The 20,451-nt window shown below is 42.1% G+C and overlaps 3 protein-coding genes across 4 annotated transcripts in view; 2 read left to right on the forward strand and 1 right to left on the reverse strand.

Moving 5' to 3' along the window:
* Positions 1-6,179, forward strand: part of lhfpl4a (LHFPL tetraspan subfamily member 4a) — a 31,221-nt gene extending 25,042 nt beyond the window's left edge. For both annotated transcript variants that reach the window (XM_082533318.1, XM_082533319.1), the window contains one exon: positions 1,457-6,179. In XM_082533318.1, the coding sequence (XP_082389444.1) occupies positions 1,457-1,510 (54 nt within the window). In that variant the 3' untranslated portion in view covers positions 1,511-6,179. The remainder of the gene's footprint in view (positions 1-1,456) is intronic.
* Positions 1-20,451, forward strand: part of LOC309706775 (transcriptional repressor scratch 1-like) — a 409,990-nt gene that overhangs the window by 204,259 nt on the left and 185,280 nt on the right. The window lies entirely within an intron of this gene.
* setd5 (SET domain containing 5) overlaps positions 11,969-20,451 on the reverse strand; it is a 29,287-nt gene continuing 20,804 nt past the window's right edge. The window contains 9 exon segments of the mRNA XM_082534263.1: positions 11,969-14,481; positions 15,165-15,253; positions 15,764-15,885; positions 16,021-16,307; positions 18,398-18,490; positions 18,866-19,345; positions 19,455-19,511; positions 19,876-20,105; positions 20,291-20,408. Of these exon segments, the coding sequence (XP_082390389.1) occupies positions 13,921-14,481; positions 15,165-15,253; positions 15,764-15,885; positions 16,021-16,307; positions 18,398-18,490; positions 18,866-19,345; positions 19,455-19,511; positions 19,876-20,105; positions 20,291-20,408 (2,037 nt within the window). The 3' untranslated portion in view covers positions 11,969-13,920.

The raw sequence follows: 20,451 nt of genomic DNA on the forward strand, positions 1-20,451 counted from the left end.
AGGATAAAATTACATTGAAAGTGTATCAGAATGAGGCTGCAAAATCTGTAAGAAAAACGTTAAAGACTGTCACATTACAATGTTTCTGTTTGTTTTTGGCCTTTTATTCACCACCTGCTGATTCATATGTCAAAGTCCTTGTGACAGTTCCCCTACTTTGACTTGCAGTCATGTGACATAAACAAAGGAAGCTCCAACAGTCATTTGAATTTTAACATCACTCATTTAAAGGTTACAACACCAAACAGAATAGGAGAGGAAAGAAGAGTGAGTCATGGCTGAATGTGTGTGGAGTCAGCAGGAAAATAATGAACGTGCAAAACTGATCTACAGGAGAATAGAATTGAAAATACTAGAAAATGTCTGAATGCCAAATACCAGGCAGTAGTCACAGCCTCTAACATCGTCTGGTTTCATATGGATCCATTTGGGTCTTGTATACAAAATAATTATTTTTCCACTTTTAAAGGGAAAATATTCAACTGCCAACAGATTTCGACACTAACAGCTATTTTTGATATGATATTATCAATTTAAATAACTTTATTAAACTACACGGTTTGGTTCACAGAAAGATCGCAGGCTGGTTTGAACTACAAGGCGTGACACTTCTCTGTGGTACATCCCACTCCAAAACATTCATGCTGAAGACTGTCTGAAGTCCGGGACAAATAAACAAACAAAAAAGAACAAAAGAATACAAATCTTGGACTCTCTTGATAATTTAATCCATCATAACAGCTCGATAGTGGTTATGGTCTTCATGAATGTCGCTGTCGATTAATAATAATGCCTGCTGTGTGGTTGTGCTGAGTGAAATTTGTGTATTTTATTAGTCTGAGCAGTTATATGTGTTTTACACCGGAAGCTTTAGAATACAGTCATCATCTAAATGTGCCAACTATATACCAAAAATAACCCCACTAACTTTGAGGCTTCAAAACGCAGAGTCCAGAAGTCTGGATCCAGGAATATTTGGATTCTTTAGCATTGTGAGACAGGACAGGTTGGGCATTTCACATCATATCTTCTCAGATACATATCCGATTTTATTCAGAAAATATAGGAGGCATTGTCTTGGTGTTCTTCACAAAATAACAAACACATGAAATTCACTGAAGGTGAGGAAGGAATTTTCTGTTTCAACAGATGTGTGCAGTCTGTGAATTGTGCATGATTTTACGGAGACATTTCCACTCTAAACTGTTGCATATGAGATAGAAATGTGTGCAAATGATGCCTAATTTTGTGCTTGACATATAACCCCAGTGTTCAAGCACAGTCTATCCCTGCCAGTACAAAATAGTATATAGCATGCAGGACAAGAATGAGTCCTGGCACACACCTGCTTTGCCACCCTCTCCTGTCTCTCATGGCATGTTTCAGTTTCCATTTCTCAGCTCAGATGCTGCTGTCCTGACACTGCCTCTGTTCTTTCTCTCTCTTTCTTAACCAGATTGAAATACAAGAAACTAAGGATCCAAGATTTTGTGTTCAGCGGTTCCATTGAGAACCAAAGATCTCTTCCTCCTCTTCCAGCTTTGTGCCTCGTTCCCCGATACTTCACCTCCTCCATCCATCTCCTGTCCTAAGCTCTGCAGGTGAAACCCTTTTGGTTTGGGTTTTGGAGGTCAAAGTTTGTTAAGCAGGACTGACACGAACTAATCTAACAAAGTCAAACTGTTTGAGAAGAAACAAAACCTGAGAGAAAGTGGGATGATCAGCTTTACCAAACTCTGGGATAAAATCATTCGCAAACACACACTCGTATTGTTCCAAGGAGTTATTACATCAAAGCTCACAGAGTTAACGAAATGTGATTATTGAATGAAGAAAAAAACCACTTTACAGCTTTAAAAGTCAAAAGAAGAAGTGCGCATGTAAAAGCACACAGGTGCTACTTATGACATAACAAAAAAGAAATGAAACAACTTTTGTACAATTTAGACGAGGTGTCATTTTGAAGTCTTTTTTAGGTTCATTTTCAACTTCTCTTTGTACACGACACTGTCTGAGCCCGGGAACGTCAAAATAAACATGTTTCTATGGAAATAGGTAAATACATACTTTTAAGCATTTTGTTGCCCATACGTGAAACAACATATTCATCAGCTGTTAGCAGTATAATGTGTTTGTCCTTTACTCTGTGTGTAATAATACCAACAGGTGGCCAAAACCAGCTGTTTCATTCGTTCGTATTTCACAACATTACAGTTTTTGGTTTGTTCATCAAAGGGGCGATATCTGTTCTGCTTCCTCAGCTGGGTTCTGTTTGTATGTCCAAAAACAGCCCTGCATGCTGCATCTATCTCAGGCCTGAAAGACGATGCTGGGGCTCAGACTCCTCAGTCTGCTGCACTGTCCAGCAGTTGAAGAGTATTGAGAGGACAAGAAAAAGAATTGCATACTATGTAGCTAATCTTATATGGACACAGACAATTGGCTGACATGATGATTATACAAGGCATTTTCATTTTGGAAGGCACAACTGAATGAGAAGGTGGAAAGAAAGACTATCGTGATCATTATTTACTTAGATGTTTTTAAAGTTTTAAACTTGCTTTTTCCAAGTTGCTGCCTGAAAAGCTGACAGATTTAATCCAACAGCTCTGTAAAGTCAGTGAATAATAAAATAGAATCTAGATTCTGATGGACGCACTAATACTCTAGTGCTGATGTTGCATGAATACAGAGAAAGTCAACACAGGTTCAGATCAGGACGATCTAATAAAAACCACAAAAAAACCTCATGGATAATTTTCTGAAAGAAAACAACTTTGGAACATTTAGGATTCTGTTGGGGTTTAAAGTGGCCTAAAAACCCTTGTGGAAAATCTCTTTTGGTGATTACCAATAATGCAAAAGTCTGTAAGATGCTTTAGTTAGCGCGCCCATTTATAGTCAGGGGCTAGTTTGATCATTTATCATGAATTAAATGCTGTAAAAGGCATTTAAACTAATTACTCAGCCTATCCGGGAAAGTTTCTTTGTTTGTTTTTAATATTTTGACGTAAATTTCAGTTGTAAAGTTGATGTTCAACAAAGTCAGTTAAGAAGCTAGAGCATCTCTTTTATTCAGTGGAAAAAGGGTTGTGGGCTAGCCATAGCTAACCAGCTAAAGTCACTGAAGTCTGTTTATCTGTTTTCCTCATGAATTTTACATTTTACAGTATATTTTCTTTAAACTTTAAAATGGGATGTCAGAAGACAGGCTTTGATCTTACCTCAATTTTGACCACATATCAAAGCTATTTAGTAACCATGTTTTGGATTTGTATATCAGTGTAGCTTGTAGGAGGCAAATGATGCTAGTGCTGTCAGTTTGGGCATCTTTAAAAAATACTAGGACATCATCAAGAGCATTAAATTTATAATCTATATTCAAAACGCTGGTATAGTGGCAGACACACAGAGGTAGGGATGGGTATCGTTTAGGTTTTATCCGATACCGGTGCCGGTGCTCAAACGGTGCTCAAACCGGTGCTTAAAGAATGGAGAACACAAAATTGGTCCAAAAACCTCTCATGTTCAGCTGTTTTTTGTAAAAAGATAACAATGTTAGCCTTTTCTGCAGCTATGGGGCATATATGGTATCACTCTTGGCTGGAAGCAGTGCTTAAACAATGGAAAAAACACAAACTTTGTCCAAAAACCTCTCATGTTTAACTGTTTTCCACTTTTTCTTTGGTCATTTTAGCCTTTTTAGCCAGGGTGAAGGGAGCATCCGCCATCAAACAAGAAGACAGCTGCATGTAGCTATGATGATGTTTGCTAGTTCACCTTACATGCATTAATGTAATAACGTGGTTAGCCTACTCAGCGTAAATTACACACGAACAACATTAAGCTACTCACGCAGAGAAGAACGGCTGCTGCTGCATCATCATCCTCATCATTTCATAGTGGACGAGTATATATTGTTTTTTTTGTTTTTTGGTTGTTTGTTTTATTATGTCTGAAATAAATAAAGATACAATACAAAAATACAATTTCTGCTACACTGGCAGGGCTAGGGGCCAGGACTCTCCTCTTCGTGTTTTTGGGGGATGTTGCATAACAGCCAACCCACCCGCAGTAGATGTGCTCGGTGTGAGGTCTCGCAGCAAGCTATCAAATACGGCGCATTTCTGGGCTTTTAAAAAAACGCTATGTGTCGCCAGGTGTTTCATCGGATTTGAGGTGTTACTTCCTTTGACAGTATCACAGTATCAGCTTAAAGCACTTGTTGCTGCTGAGTTTGCATCTTTTGCTGTGAAGTACAGCCAGACTTTTGACCGCTTCGCTTTGGGCATTTTTAATCTGTAGCTCTACCTGGACCCGCCTACTATCCTCGGAAACGTAAAATGATTGGCTAGAAGTGTATCACAACTCAGGAATAAAAGCACCGAAATAAAGCACCGAAATGTGCGCTGCTTTTCGGTCTGGTTACTACCGTTTATGTCAGAACCGGTGCCATGACACCGGTACCCATCCCTACACAGAGGCATGCAATGAATGAAAGTATGCAGATTTAACCTTTGGAAGAGTTTCCTGAGCATTTTAGTGGTATGATATTGCACTCACAGTCATCTCAAGTGATAGATGTCCTTTCATTTTCTGTCAGCCTCAGGAGTCTTTTTCCTTTTTCCTGCTGAGGTGTATTAAAACACTCATCCATCGAACCGTTCTCTTCTGTTTATCCAGTTCAATCATCACATAATATCTGCAGTAATATTAGTTTGACTTTTGATCCTCATTGGTTGAATACCTGCGTGACTGGAGCAGTTAAGAACATGTGAGCACCAAAGGATCTTTAGTTTTTGTGAGATTTTCTCAGGGTTAAAGTTTCCAGTACAGATTTCTCAACTAGTTTTTGCACAAGCAAGTATATGTTTACAACACATGTATTGATAGTTGTTTTGGCTGATCCCTTTAGGGGTCACCACAGCAGATCATCTGCATCCACCTCTCCCTGTCTCTGGTATCCTCTTCTGTCACACCAACCCCCTGCACTACATCCACAAACCTCCTCTGCATACATCCTAAACCATCTCAACCTTTTCTCTCCAAACCGCTCACTCAGAGATATCTTTCTGATGTACTCATTTCTCTTTCTTGTCCTTTCTGGTCAATCTGAATTTAAATCTTAACATCTAAAATTCTGCGACCTCCTCCACCTCAGCCTCTTATTGTGGTGGAGTAAGGTCTCACTGGCGCCTTGTAAGCCTTCTCTTCCACTCTTGCTGCTACCCTTCTATCGCATATCACCCCTGACACTCATTTCCACCAAGACTACCCTGCCTCACCTCTCTTTTGCCGTGTCCGTTGCTTTGTATGGTTGACCCCAGGTATTTAAACTCATCTCTACTCCTTACATGTTACCATTTCCACCAGTTTCCCGGTAATTCACACACCATCACAGCTATGTCATCTGGACCAGCTGTCTTTCCACTCTTCATCATCTTCATAGCTGCCTTCACTTATTCCTTACTAATCCTCTGCACTTCCTGATTCAAAAACTCTCCACCATCTATCCTCCTCTCACTCTCGATTTCTTCATTCATCGGTTCCTTGGAGTATTTCTTCTGTCTTCTGTCTTGTCAGCAGACTCTTCAATCACTAGCACATTTCCATTTCTGTGTTTAATCATCCTAACCCACTGCACATCTTTTCCATCTCAGTCTCTCTCTGCCTGGCCAATTGATAGATTGGCCAAGCAGATAGATTTTCTCTCTTTGCCATAAGCCTAACCTTCCAATACTTCCTCTGTCCAGAGGATGCACCAAACAGCTTGGCAGCTTCCCTCAGCACTACAGCTGTATGTTCCCAGTCAGCTTGTAATTCTTCCCTTCCACCCAGAGCACGTCTCAATTCCTTCCTGAGCCTCTGCCCTCGCTTCCTCTTGATGATTGAAGTGATCCTACAGACTACCATCTTTGCTGCCTAGTTAAATTCTCCTGTGCGACCACCGTGCAGTCTCCTACCTCTTTCAGATTGCGCCTACTACATAAGATGTAGTCCACTTGTGTGCACCGTCCTCCACTTATACACCACCCTATCTTCCTCCAATCAATTCAACAGTTGTACTAATAACAGCAAAAGTAAATTGGTATTTGCTATGATTTTTTTTTCCTTGAATAATTTGTGGCATACTCAGCAATGGCATTTGAGCTGCTCTGAATGAGTCATATGTCAAAGACACATCCATGCAAATAAATATATAAATAAAAAAGATTTGGTCTTCCTTCCTTCCCAAGACTGTTATTTAATTGTACCTAATCAAGATGAAAGTGATTGGTTTATACTTGTTTTCTTTTTCCTCTGCCTTTGTTTGAGTGTTAGTTTGGTTATGGGATGCTCTGATGTCTCTGTGTAGTGAACAGTGTTGGTCAAGTTTCTTGAAAAAAGTCATCAGTAACTAATTACTGATTACTTCCCCAAAAAGTAATCCTGTTACTTTACTGATTACTTATTTTTAAAAGTAATTAGTTACTTATTTACTTTTTAAAAACACGATTTACAACCTGAAGAGGTGATAAATGGATCTTTCAGCCCAATTCTACTTTTTCTGCATAATCCCTCATACAAAATGCAATCAAATGGAAAAGTCTCTTTTTAAAACTTGTTTTATTAGTTTTAATCTTTAAACTTTATGCATCAAGCAAAAATTTAATTATGTGCAACATTCTCTGAGTTGAATAAATGAGTTTAACATTGAAACCTATTTTCTGCACATTCCAGCACATAAAATAAAATATTTTGTGTGTTTACACTCACTCTTTCAAATAGATGCAAGTAAAACACAGCAGAAAATAAATAAAGTCAAAGACTCAGCGGTCCTGTTGCTCTATTTTCACCTGTAAAGCAGGACTGGGGTAGGCGGAGGTTTACCCTGGTGTTGATCTGCACACAGCTGTTGTCACTAACGGCGCACTCGCTTACGTCACTGTCGTGAGACATTCTGCAAAAAAATCACGGTTTTAGTAACGCAGTAATGCAGCGTTACTACGGGAAAGTAACGGTAATCTAATTTCCGTTTTTGCAATAGTAATCCCTTACTTTATGCATTACTTGAAAAAAGTAATCAGATTACAGTAACGCGTTACTGCCCATCTCTAGTAGTGAAACAGGAATGTTTGAGCAGAGTGGAGAGTCCAGCATGGCTGCCAGTGCCATATAACCTTTTTATCACCATTAGTGTCATTTTAAATAAATAAACCAGTAACTAAAAATTTTAATTTCTGTTTTACAGAACGGCAGCACGGTGGCACGGTGGTTAGCACTGTTGCTGCACAGCAAGAAGGTCCTGAGTTCAATTCCACCATCAGGCCGGGGTCTTTCTGTGTGGAGTTTGCATGTTCTCCCCGTGTTTGCGTGGGTTCCCTCCGGGTACTCCGGCTTCCTCCCACCGTCCAAAGCAGAAACGGCCCTAACCAATCTGGCGCCCTAGGCAAGATTTTAGGTGGCGCCCCCCTACATCAGCAGTGTAGTGTAATGTTGTAACAAATAATATTTCTATTAAATAAGCTTTACTTTGCATTTTAATTAACGTGGGATTATTTTTTGTATTTAGAAATAATAGTACCAACTTTTTTTTTTTTCAACATTTGTGGCACTGGCGTGGCGCCCCCTGATGGACGGCGCCCTTAGCATTTGCCTATACGGCCTATGCCACGGGCCGGCCCTGGTCCAAAGACATGCAGCTTGTGGGGATAGGTTAATTGGATAATCCAAATTGTCACTAGGTGTGAATGTGAGTGCGAATGGTTGTTTGTCCCTGTGTGTTGGCCCTGCGACAGACTGGCGACCTGTCCAGGGTGTACCCTGCCTCTCGCCCTATGACAGCTGGGATAGGCTCCAGCGCCCCCCGCGACCCTGAAAAGGATAAGCGGAAGGATGGATGGATGTTTTACAGACACAGGAGCAAAGCTCATGATTCAAATGAAATATAATGGAAATGTCTTTACAGTTAATACTGATCAATTGATGATGAATGACTGTTATATGTAACATTAGTTAAAGTCTTTCATTCTATTTACATACATGTCAATGAGAAGCCTTCATGTAAGGGAACCAGTGATAACATCTAGCCATACTTTTAACAGGCGTTTTCCCAGCTGATCTTAGATAAGATACTAGTGAAGCCTGGATTCCTGAATCTTCTCAAACATGATTAATTAAATGCCCTTTACTGGCACTGTCTGGATGTATCTGACTGTCATGCTCTAGAAAAAGGGAGACTTTTGGTGACACTCTGGGTCCCCTCTAAGAGACTGCGGATGCCTCTCTTCAACTGTCAGTGCCCATGGTGACCAGTACCAGTCTGGAAATTGACACAACACGGACTCCAACACAAAATGAGAGCAAAACAAATTCTGGCTTCAGATCATATCTTGCTAGCAACAACATTAGCCAGCTAGTTGCTATGTTGAATTGTTCAATTTTCAATTCAGTTCAGTTTTATTTATACAGCACCAAATCACATCAACAATGACCCCAAGGTGCTTTATATTGTAAGGTAGACCTACAATAATACATACAGAGAAAAACTGAACAATCATATGACCCCCTATGAGCAAGCACTTTGGCTCCCTTTTAACAGGAAGACACCTCCAGCAAAACCAGGCTCAGGGAGGGGCGGGGCCATCTGCCACGACCTGTTGGGGAGAGAGAAGGAAGACTGGATGAAAGACATGCTTGGGAATCGTGACCGTGAATTATCAAGGAACAAAGCAAAGAGTTAAGAATCCTCAACAAAGAAGAATTTAATCTAAGCTAAACGGACTTTTGGCCCCAAATGTGACAGCAGTGCATTCGGTGCCAGGTTTGTTATCAAAACTCATGAACTTCCCCACTGAGGGTGAAACTGCCTGTGTGGCAGCAGGGTGGAGTTTGTGGTACAGTGCAACTGTAAGACTGAAGATTTCTGTTTTGAAAGGCCAAATTCCTGTGCACCTGAGCCACCTTGGATATTTCATAGCATGGCAGCTACAGGGAAGGAATTCCTTATGACTGCTGTGATGTTGTAAACAGATGATCATTCCAGCTGTCAGAAAAGGTGTAACGTCATCTTGGAAGGGTTAAATGTTCCTCCTCTCTCCCCAACCAGTCGCAGCAGATGGCCCCGCCCCTCTCTGAGCCTGTTTCTGCTGGAGGTTTCTTCCTGTTAAACGGGAGTTTTTCCTTCCCACTGTCGCCAAAGTCCTTGCTCATAAGGGGTCATATGATTGTTGGGTTTCTCTATGTATGTGTTATTGTGAGGTCTACCTTACAATATAAAGCACCTTGTTGTGATTTGGCGCTGTACAAACAAAGTTGAATTGAATTGAATAGAATACGCATGTGACAGTATTTGTACAAATGACAACTGCCAATATAATTCTAACACCGCAGATAAACTCTATACATTTTTTATGAATCTTCCCCCTACCAAAAGCTGTAATATCAAGCTTAGAGAGACACGATAAACCTGACTGTACTCAGACAGTTGCTTATATTTTTTTATTTCATTAAATTTATATGAAACTACATAAACAAATGCGTCGAACTTAACTGGTGTATTTCTCAGCTTATCATCATGTCCTGGCACAACTTTCTACCCCTGTGTTGGTTAGCCATGTTTCCTGTTATTTCTAACCCTGACTGTGCAGCTAAAAAATGACCAGGGGCAGCAGGCTACACAGTAAGTCGTGGGTGATCGCTGCTTTCTTGGTTGTGGTGCACTGTGTCCAGACTACTGGCTGAATAGTAACATAGTTCCTTGCTGTGCCTTCTCTCAGCCTTCCATCTGCTGAGGCTGGAGCAGTCACCTCAGAGAGCAGCTGTGGTCCTTCAGGTTTGCCTCGGGGAGGGTCAGGTAGAGTGCTGGACAGTCCTAACTACTTTGATACTTAGTTATGTACTTCAGTGTTTCAATGCATGATGTGGTGTGAAATGACCATGTGTGACAACCCACTGCCTTTGCAGTATGTTTTCCCCTCAGTGTGGTCTTGGTAATTAACAAAGTTCTTTTTTTGCATTTGCTGGCTTGACAAAACTGAAAACATCAGTCAGCGACCTTTCTCTGTGTAACTGATCTTCCTGCTTCGAAAGTGGCACAACCCAGAAAACTATAGCAGCATCCCACAAACAAGCATTGATTTAACGCTTATATTTGTCATTAGAATAAATGTGCAGACTTTCCATTACAGTCTGCCAGTTCTGCTACAGACATGCCTTTCACAGAGCAGTCCAGGATCTTCTCCAGAGATTTACCTCAAAATCTCCAAGCCCCCTAACCGATTTATGAGGTTCATAAAGTTCTCACTTAAAGCGACACCAGTGCAGCTGCCATGCAGATCCAAGAAAAGAAACCCTTGATCTCTTGCATTTACATACCACGTTACATTCTCCCTGCTGCCTCTGATCCTTGAAGTCCACTGGCAGTGTCAGTATAATGTGAGTGGGACAAAAGGTGCAGTAAACCTGTTTTTGGCAACAATAACATCCATCCATCAATTTGCAGGAGACTATTGATCAGCTGGTGGCCACGTGATAACTATTGGTCATGAGGGAAAAATCCTTTTTCCACGACTGGTTTGCAAGTGGTTACAGGAGGATGTTTGCTGTTGCTGGGTGAAACTGATTGCAGTAAAGGAATACACATTTTTCTATACTGAACAGAAAAGAAAAGATGTTCTGTAGAGACCGTCAGTGCAACTCTCCAGGTCACTGATGGGTTATTTGCTGTAACTCATTTAGTTCTACAACTGAGAGCATGATGTTCTTAGTGTGTTATTCACCTATTACAGAAAGATATGCATAGTGATTATGAGCGCAGATAAAACTGAATACAGCGTACTAAACTATATATCTGTGTAAAACACTGAAATCAAATCAACTTAGCAGATGCTGTAACTGAGAAATGTGCTTTTGCAAAAATATAACCTCATTGTTAAATTTCAAAACTTGTTTGGAAAGCGTCATCAACAGCTCCAAAGGTCAGAAAAGTTCAGGGTTTGTTTTGTCATAATATTTAATTCATTTCATTTTTATTAATGTAGTGATGAATCAGAACAAGAGGTGCCTCACACGCTTTATATTGTAAGGCAAAGACCCTAAATAACTGTATTTAACAGCTCCATGGGCAAGCTGTTGAAAATCAAGAGAGGAAATTGCGACATCCAGTGATGGTTCTAATTAACACATCCATAGAAACTATCGCTTTCTGTCACCGTGACGTTGCTATGTATAAGTGCATATTGTAACTTTTGAGACTGAACATATGACCAAACACAGCTAGAGTATCAGAGATCAGAGTGACAATGGAGAAGCTGACTTTCACTTGGGTCGTTTGTTTTACATTAGTCTGCAGCTCAATGCTGCTCTCTAGTGGAGAGAGACGGCACTGAGAAACACTGATGCAGTTAAGAAAACTCAGTAAAAGTACATTTAAACCTTTAAGCTGCATAATAGTTCTTAACAGTTGAGCATATACAGAAAATGATCTCATCCAACTCCACAGGCCAGTGCATTCCTCCTGTATAAATTGCATGAACCAAACCACCATCAGCCACTGACACTCATTTCCATGAGTATGCTCTAACCTTCACCTGGTTCAATGCATCACCACCTTTAAAAATAAAGCGCAAGTAACAGAACCAGAGTTTTTCTTTGAAAGGCTGTATCAACCCTTCTGTATTTATATTTGTCTAATAGCGCCTTTTCGTATAAATTCAGAAACTTTCATATGTAAATTAACACTCTTCTAGCCAGAGAAATCCTAGCAGGTTAAGCAAAGTGATTATGTTGCACTGACATTTGATAACTATTAACTGAAAGAGAAGCAACCCTGTTAATGGAGATGAATGAAGACATTTTGCTAGCTGAAACAAGACTGCAATGTTTTCAATAATACTGTGGAAAATTGACCATTTTTAACTATCGTACAAGCCCCAACGATGTAAATCCCATTCAGACAGCTCGACAGGTGCAAATCACACAAGAAGTCTCCCTCAGATGCCATCACAATGGTAGTTTTCAAAATACATTACCATCATGATTGTTTTATTATCAAAATGCATTACATCTCTTGCTTTTTAAATCTTCTGGAGGAGAACAATTGAAATAGTTACTACTATGATCTGTGTAAAAATAAAAGCAAACCAACAGAAGGATCTTTACAAAAACAACAGAAAAAACGCAGCGCCTGGATTTTGGAGGAACCCCAGAACAGACCCAATGATTTGCTTCCATCCATCTGACAAAAGGTGGTCACTCAGACCCTACAAACAAAGATCATGCGGTAAATTCAGTGTACGATATTTTCTCCATACAAGTCTATATCACATTTCTTTCTATACAAGTACACATAATCATACATAATGTCCTATTGTGTTTTTTAGGTCGTATCTCTTTCAGTTTAAGGTGCTGGTTAATTTTGGGTCACAACTTTTATTTTTTTCCATATGTGTCAAACATTCATGTAAAATGAGTACCCTCCTGTGTGTTAGTGAGGGGAGAGGGTGGTGAGCTGTAGTGGTGTGTGGTGGTGTCCAGTTGCACAACTGGTCCCCTCGGTCCTTGAAGTCGTCCACGCAAACGTGGCCATTTCCCCCCCACATCCGGTCCTAAATGAAAAACGTGAGGGAGCAGGCGGCCACCCTTGTCGCCTTGACATTAGTCTTAGGTCCTGCTGCGGCCGACGGGGGACCGTCGCTTTCTTCACAAGTCAGTATGTGTTGGTAATTAAAAAGGAAAAAATTCAAACAAAATACAGCATTCTGTGGAAAGGGAAGCAGCTCCAACAGGAGAGGATAGCAGCTTTTTCTTCACCTAGGTTTTAGAAACAATCCAAATGCTCCCTCGGAGATCCTCGCCCCCGATTCCCCTCAGCGTCACACGGAATGCAACGATTGGTCAGACAAGAGGAAAAAAACAAACTCTGCAGTATGAAAACCCAACAGCTTGGCTTAGAAATATAGCCCCACTAATAACCTTCTTTTTCCTGCATGAGTGTATAGATTTGGAGAACAAAAACGATGAATGCAGCCTTGTGGGGTGGAACATAACTGGATTATAAACTTATCGTAACAAATACAAACAAAACAAAACAAAACATGCAGCACCATGAATCAAAAGAGTTGTATTTCTCAAGTATAATATCAGAGCAGTCCTAAAGTGAAACCAAAACAGTCCAGTGAGGTGAGAGAACAGAAGATAACACCAAGACAGGCTGGGTCGCTGGGGGGAAATGGGCTGGTTTCATGTTTGAGAAAACGGAAGCTGGTAATTATATGGAATGATCCTAGTTTTTAGGGAGAGCTCAAACTCCCCGTCTCTCTAATGCATCTATATAACGGATGATTAACAGGTCGTCTTCCCCCCTTACCAAATTAAACAATTACTGCAGCGCAGACTCGGCCACTCGCCGAATCAAGTAACCTCGACCAAAACAAACAAGATATTTAAACTGTAACTCTTGCTTTTAGTTACATATGCATTTCTCCAACCTGGATACCACAGTGACCACAGGTGTGGTAGAACTTTGTACAGACATTTGTGTGGAAGGTTTTCATTTCTGACATTATCGAGCCTCTCGAGGAACAACAATTTCAACTTACATATGATTTCTTTGTTTTTCTCTGAACGTGTCAGCCAAATCACTTTTCCCTCTGATTCGCTAATAATGTCCAAAGTCAATGATTCATCTTTGTGCAGGATGTGCTAATTATTTTTTATTCTTCTGAAAAGAAAGAAAAGAAAAGACAGAAAATAATATGGGACAAATTCTCAAACAAGTCCTTGTTCTTCTTAGGTCTGTACATTTGCCCTCCCCAAACTCCTGATCCCTGTTGTACTGCAGCCTCAGGGGTTGAGGAGATGCACAGCTCACACACACACACACACACACACACACACACACACACACACGCGCGCGCGCACGCACACACACACAAGGTCCTAAAAGCTTCCTGACTGTGTCCTTACTCCGGATCCCTGCAGGGAAGAATGCTGGAACTGACTGAGGTTCGTCCCTCGCTGGGGGTAGTGTGTCGGTCCAGAGGCCGACAGCAGTCTGGGGCTAGCCTGCAGCACTGCCTGACCTGGGCTGCCTGACTTCAGGCTGCGAGGTGCCTGATGCTGACTCCCTTTGGAGGCCTGCGCACCAGAGTCTGTTTTAGTCTGCCCATGGACCCGGGATCCTGGGGCAGGAGCCCCCACCAGGCTGCTGCTGTTCAAAAGGCTGGCTTTTAAGTGGCTGCTGCTGTAGCCTCCATCCGCGCTACTGCTACCACTCTGCTGGTGAAGCGAGCCTGTCGCTGGCCTGGAGTCTGTTGAGGAAGTGGGGGTGGGACTTGAGTATGAGGCTGGGGGGTGGTCCTGGGCGTGTCCTTGGTGGGAAGAGGAGAGGCGCTGGTAGACATTCTGGCCTGATGACGGGCTGTAGGAACACCGGAATGGAGAGCTGGAGGTCTGCTGGAGGAACATCGGGCTGTCAGTCTGTCTGTGGCTTTCTGTGGCCTGCACACAAATACATACATAGGCACACACTGTGTGACACTGATACATTTCTGTTCAGCTCATTTCCAGCTCTAGATGTTTAATTTGTTTTTCAGAGAAGAGGGGGGAGGGAAAAACAAAAACACAACCCCCCTTTTTATTTTAAGAGGGGAGCCACTCTTAAAATGAAGTAAGTTTTAGCAATTTTTTCCTCAAGTATGTCTCGTCTCAGGTACCATATTCATCTTTCAAGGCCGACACGCCTGAAGTGATGCTACACATGGTCAAATATCGAAACCTTGCTGACTATTACTTCTACAACGATCTCTTATCCTGTTCCACTGTTTTTCTTAAACTTTGCTGCTGTAACTTCACACTGCCCACTTTCTGCAGTGACACAACAAATTCCCTACGTGTGGGACTAATAAAGGCCATCTTATCTCTATTATCGTATCTTGTTGAAAAACATACTTCTATAGAGGGATGACTGCACCTCTAAAGAAAATGGAAGCGCTGAATTTAATAGGACAAATGAATTCAGCAGACTAATTGTTTTTGATCGTCTCCTTCATAACGGTTGGAGAACAGAATTTGAAAAAAATTCTGCCAATCACCCAAGAAGTCATTGTTGAATACTGAACTTAATTTACAAGCAACTAACGCAAAACAGGGACAGCAAGTTCAAAGTGATGTGGACCAGCTACCTGGTGAGAGTAAACAGAGGGGCTGTATCTGTGTGGACTCTTCGTGGAAGAAGCCATGGACACTGCCTGCATCTCATATCGATCTACATCTGAAAACAAAACAGGACAACCAATTTCACCACTAAGAAAAGAGCAACGTTTTAAGGAAAATTAAAGAGCATACACAGATATTTCAACAGTTATCAAAATATAAATGAATCAAATTGCTTGTGACCATTTGTTGTATTAAACTATAGATTTGTCTTTGCTTTAGAATGGCACACAGCAGGATGTAAGGGACTGCCAAAGCCAAAAGTCATTTACCAAGTACTATAAAATAAAAAAACATGCTAGCACCAGGTTTTAGCTGTTAGAGGTGCTATGGGATCATCTCCTACTGTACAAAGAAATAAAGACGCCAAAGATGACGATTACTATATTCTTTGGGTGTCCTTTAAAAAAAAAAGAAAAAAAAAAGAAAACAGTCAAATGGTACCCAGCGAACAGCGAATACTACTTTTCCTTAAAATAGCCATCCCTAACATACTGCTTTATACTAGGCTGTCTATAAAGTCTAACAATATATTCTTGTTGTTGTGACGTGTCGAATGCATTCATACCAGATTCCTTCTCTATGGAGCCTTCACTCCTCTTGTAACTCCGGTCCACCTTGAAGCTTCTCAGCACTCGCTCTAGAACCCCCTGGCCTTCCCTCAGACGCTCAACAGTAGTGGGGACCATCCTTGGAAAACAGACAACTGTGAGATCTCCATTCATTTATTTATTTATCTGCTAGGCTCTGAATTATTGCAATTAACATAGCCGAACATGTACTGAAAGGCCAATTTAGTGAGTCATCTTTAAAAGGACTTCTCACCACTGGTTGTTGCTGTCCTGGCGTCTGGACTGCACTGACAAGCCCTGGTGCTCCGGAGGACTGACTTCCTCTACGTGTGGGACTGAGGTGGAGTGTGCTGAGGATGAGAAGGTGCTTTGTGGAGATGCTGGAAGCGGCATCTGCTGATGGTTATGAGGATGATGGGACTCCTTGTTGTAGTGGGAGCCAGGCTGTGTGGAAGTGCCACCCAGAGAGGAGCTGCTGCTGGCTGGCTCCGAGTCACGACCACTGCCCTGCTTCCTCTTGCGGTATTCCAGCAAAGACACCTATAGCAGCAGAGGGAAGAGGGAGTCTGTTCAAACCCTGCTGCTGAGGAACTGATGGACTCACTTATGCCAGGCTGCTCGCTCAATCACACCATTCACCAAAACTGCACTGAGTGACAGGCAGACCGCATGCACCACGCTAGAGGACTCACCTGAAAACTGTAATTACTATTAAAGAATTTTTAGAGAAACACCTTCACCAGCAGGGAGCAACGACATCTGTTGTTCTTCCATGACCAGACTTGTAGTCACGAGAGACTCAAACACAACATACTGTTGCGTTGTCAATGCAGTGTTAGTACATAAGCTTTGACAGAGGAGCAAGCAACTTTAAATGCACCACACCATGATGCAATCACGCTGAAACAATAACTACGAAAACATATCCACAGAAGGTTCGAGCACACACACACACGCACGACACATACACACACCTGCACCGTTTACAATGAGAATGAGAGTGCTCATCCCAGCTTAATGTCATCATGACACAAAAGAACAGAGGGTTATGAAAGAGGCAGGGGAGTGGCATGACCACACACGCACACATACACATCTATATATTATATATATATTTATATATACACACATAGTATATATAGATATATAACTGACATGGATGGCTCTTGCCTGAATCTTTCAACCAGTTTAACATCACATGTGAGGTAAGCTACAAGGCTGTACTGTCAGAGGGACCAGATGTCAGGATGAAGTTACCACAGAGCACCAAAAGCTATCAGTTTACCTTCCCCCCCCCCACCACAATAAGGTCTACAAATGGTCACCTATTAAAAGAGCATGAAATGTTTAAATGCCAAGCGCAGTTAATTATAAGATTTTTTTTTTATGCTTCTGTTGATTTTGACAAGAACGCAGAGATATAACAACCTTAAACGAAACTTAGGTTGAAGAGTAAACAAGTCAATGTGGCTGACTGAAGCCAGATTTAGGCTGTGGTCAGTCTTTCTAGAGCAGGTTTTAGATTTGTCCTTGCTGCTGTGTCCACAGCTGATTTAAATGGCTAAATGACCTCCTTAACATGTCTGGGAGTTCTCCAGAGGCCTGGTATTGACATAATCATTCGATTCAGGTGCGTTGACCCGGGGTGATATCTAAAACAGGCAGGACACCGGCACGCGAGGCCTGGAGTTGCTTACTCCTGTTCTATAGCATATGACTTAACCTACATAAGTGGCTAACACCCTTTATCCGTATGGAATAATTACCTTGTGCTCGTTTTCTAGTGTTTTGTTTTGCTGCAGTGCCAGCTGGTAGAAACCAATAAAATGCTGGGACTTTCTCTCTGGTCGTGATTGTTATTTTCTAACAGATGAATTCAAACACTGCAGCTGAAAAGTACTCGGAAATGCACAGGAGGAATTGATGGTATTAAACAGGCCGATCACAATAGCTGAGGGTTGTGTCACCACAACAGTTATATATCCAGGGAGGTGCACATCAAATTACAGCGTAGGATTTCAGAGGGGTTTGAGATTACAACACAACTAAGGCACAGATTTTTCGTTAAGGCAGTAAGGAAGTACATGTTACTGGCAGTCTGAGGAGCAATTGCTGCTTTACTGAACTAAGTTTTTCCAAGCAGCTTCAGAACAATTATCAATAAGATTAATGAATGTTAATCTATGCATGTGTCAGACCCTTGATCCATGCTACGCCCCTCTTCTGGTGCCACGTGATACTGTCCGTTTTCATTTTTGGGGGGGAGGGTTGCTGTGAACCACTTTGACAAATTTAGCCCCTCTTACAGTGGATGTGGATAAACCACAAGTCCCAGTTTGGAAAGAGCCATAGATGAGATGGAGCATGAGCACACCCGACACCATCATAACAATTTGTGGAATTTGTCTCTTGTGTTGAAGGCAATGGATGAACCTTACACACTTCAATGAGCTTGACTGAAATGGCAAAATAACTCTTTCTGGAAACTACAGAATCATAATTCAATGTAGGTTTTGGAGAAGGGGAGAGGGCAGAGCTGCTGGAGCATGGCGTGGGTGTTGTATGCAGATGCAAAGAAACAATATTTACATGCACACTTCTAAAGATGTAGTTGTAGGGAGAATATTCACCATATTTTGTACTGGCTTGTATTCACTTCTTACAGCTATTGCCTGGTAATCTGGCTTCCCTGTCAGCAGACTAATGGTATGCTGGTTGGCCCTCTGCCTTGGAAGAAAAGTGGAAGAGAGACTTGGCAAAGAGTGTCAAGGAGCAACGAGGAGGAGCAAGAGGAGGAAAGTAAAGGAAAAAGGAGGAAGGGTAAAATCTACAGACTGGAAATCATTTCAGATACACATAAGAGGTCAGCTTCTAAATGCCTGTGATGTTTGGTTTTGAATACCGGACACAGGGGACCAAACAGATTTAAGACAAAGTTAATGGGCAAACAGAGCACGGGGAAAAGCACATCATGAGTTCTGGCTTTTCAGTTTGTGTTTCACACAAGTTATTTGTGTCTGAGAAGAAACCCCTAAGATTTACCTGCAAAGTTACCTCAAACATCTTTTCCGTGTATCATTAAGATATGGGGAACTTGCCTTCTTTTTTTGTGGTGGATTGCTGGTGTGAGGCGGTGTGCCATTGTCAGGGTAGCCTCCTCCAAAATGGGGCTCTCCAAACGGTGACATGGACCCGGGGCCCACTTCTCCAAACAGGCCCTGGCCGCTTATCGAACCGTGGAAGGAATCTGCAGGTGAGAATCCCCCCTCTGACTGGGAGAGGCGTCGGTCGGTGGCTGTCGGGTTGCCCAGGTTTGCGTTGAGGGGAGAGCAGGTATATATGAGGTTGAACTCTGTCCTGAAGGCCTGCTCCCTGTTTTGGGGGTTTATGTCTGAAGAAGGGCATGACAGTGGGTTTAGGGAACTGGTCCCTACAGAAGATGGGCCCTGCGAATCTTGGCCTGCTCCAGATTGGGAAAAATCATCCGAGGTCATGGCAACAGGGCTCTCCATGTTGGAGGGGAGTGACAGGTCTGGGAACTGCGGCCGAGAGGCATCAAAGTCTGTCTGAAGACATGGCTGAAGGACAGGACAGGAAACGGGAAGAACAAATAAATAAACTTCATTGTTATGTCAACCGTAAAGCCATTTTCTTTATCAGTGCCATGATATGTGAGAAGAAATGTACCTCAGGGGATATGGACTCGGGACGATGGACAGGAGACGCCTCAGGGGATGATATGTTCTAGAGACAAAACAAAGTCTATTAGTGTCAAACCAAGCGTGTGTCTTTTTCTGAAGTCTTGCAATCTGTTCAAAACCAAGAGATTGAGATGTTTAGGGGTGGTGGCCATCAAACTCTTACACACAGCCCTTCTAGAGTTTGCTGCTGTGCAACAAGATTGAACTACTAAGTGAGGTAATGTGAGGTTGTTGCAACAGGTCCTGACACAGATGAGTCAGCTGAGCAGAGTGCAGCTCCCTCGGACTGACAGGAAAGGAAATTTGTACATCACTAAACTCTCCTTTGTGGCCTGTTGGATTTCACTGGACTTTGATAGTAAATAAGCTCAGGCATCAGAAAACTGTGTGGATATTTATGCCCTTACTTCAAACTGCAACGGTGTGTTGCAGCGGCTGGCAGGCAGTGAGGGCATAGGTGAATAGGCCAGACCGTTGGGCAGCAGGGAGCCACAGGGAGTCTGGAGCAGTGGGTGGAGGGAGTCCTCTGGAAGTGGAGGGGTGATGGGTGATAGCGGGCGAAGCAGGTGGTCCGAGGGTGCTGGTGTTATTTCTGTAATATACTTGGAGCGACGCTTTTTAAAAGGTGCAGTGAGTTCTGTGATTTAAAAAACATGACAAAAACAACAAGAACGTTAAGTAGCCTAGGACCACAGTTACAACAGTCAAACATATTTGCAGTTACAAACAAACTTTTCATTTAGTGCCGAGTTCTGAATCATGCTTCACTGATCTGCTAGCTTTGGTGCTTTCTTAGCCAGATGGAGGTGTGGAAGCAATTACCACTGGATAGGGGGTTCGGTGTGGATCTGCTACTGGTACTTTGCTGGGAGGAGGTGGACTCTGTGCCATCCTCCACACTGGCCGAGCAGCTCTCATCCTCCACCTGTTTGATCCATCTCTGCATAAAGACGACCACAAAGGGTTTATGAAAAAAAAAAAGA

The sequence above is a fragment of the Aulonocara stuartgranti genome (genome assembly GCF_965226115.1).
Source record: "Aulonocara stuartgranti genome assembly, chromosome: 5".
NCBI lineage: Eukaryota > Metazoa > Chordata > Actinopteri > Cichliformes > Cichlidae > Aulonocara > Aulonocara stuartgranti.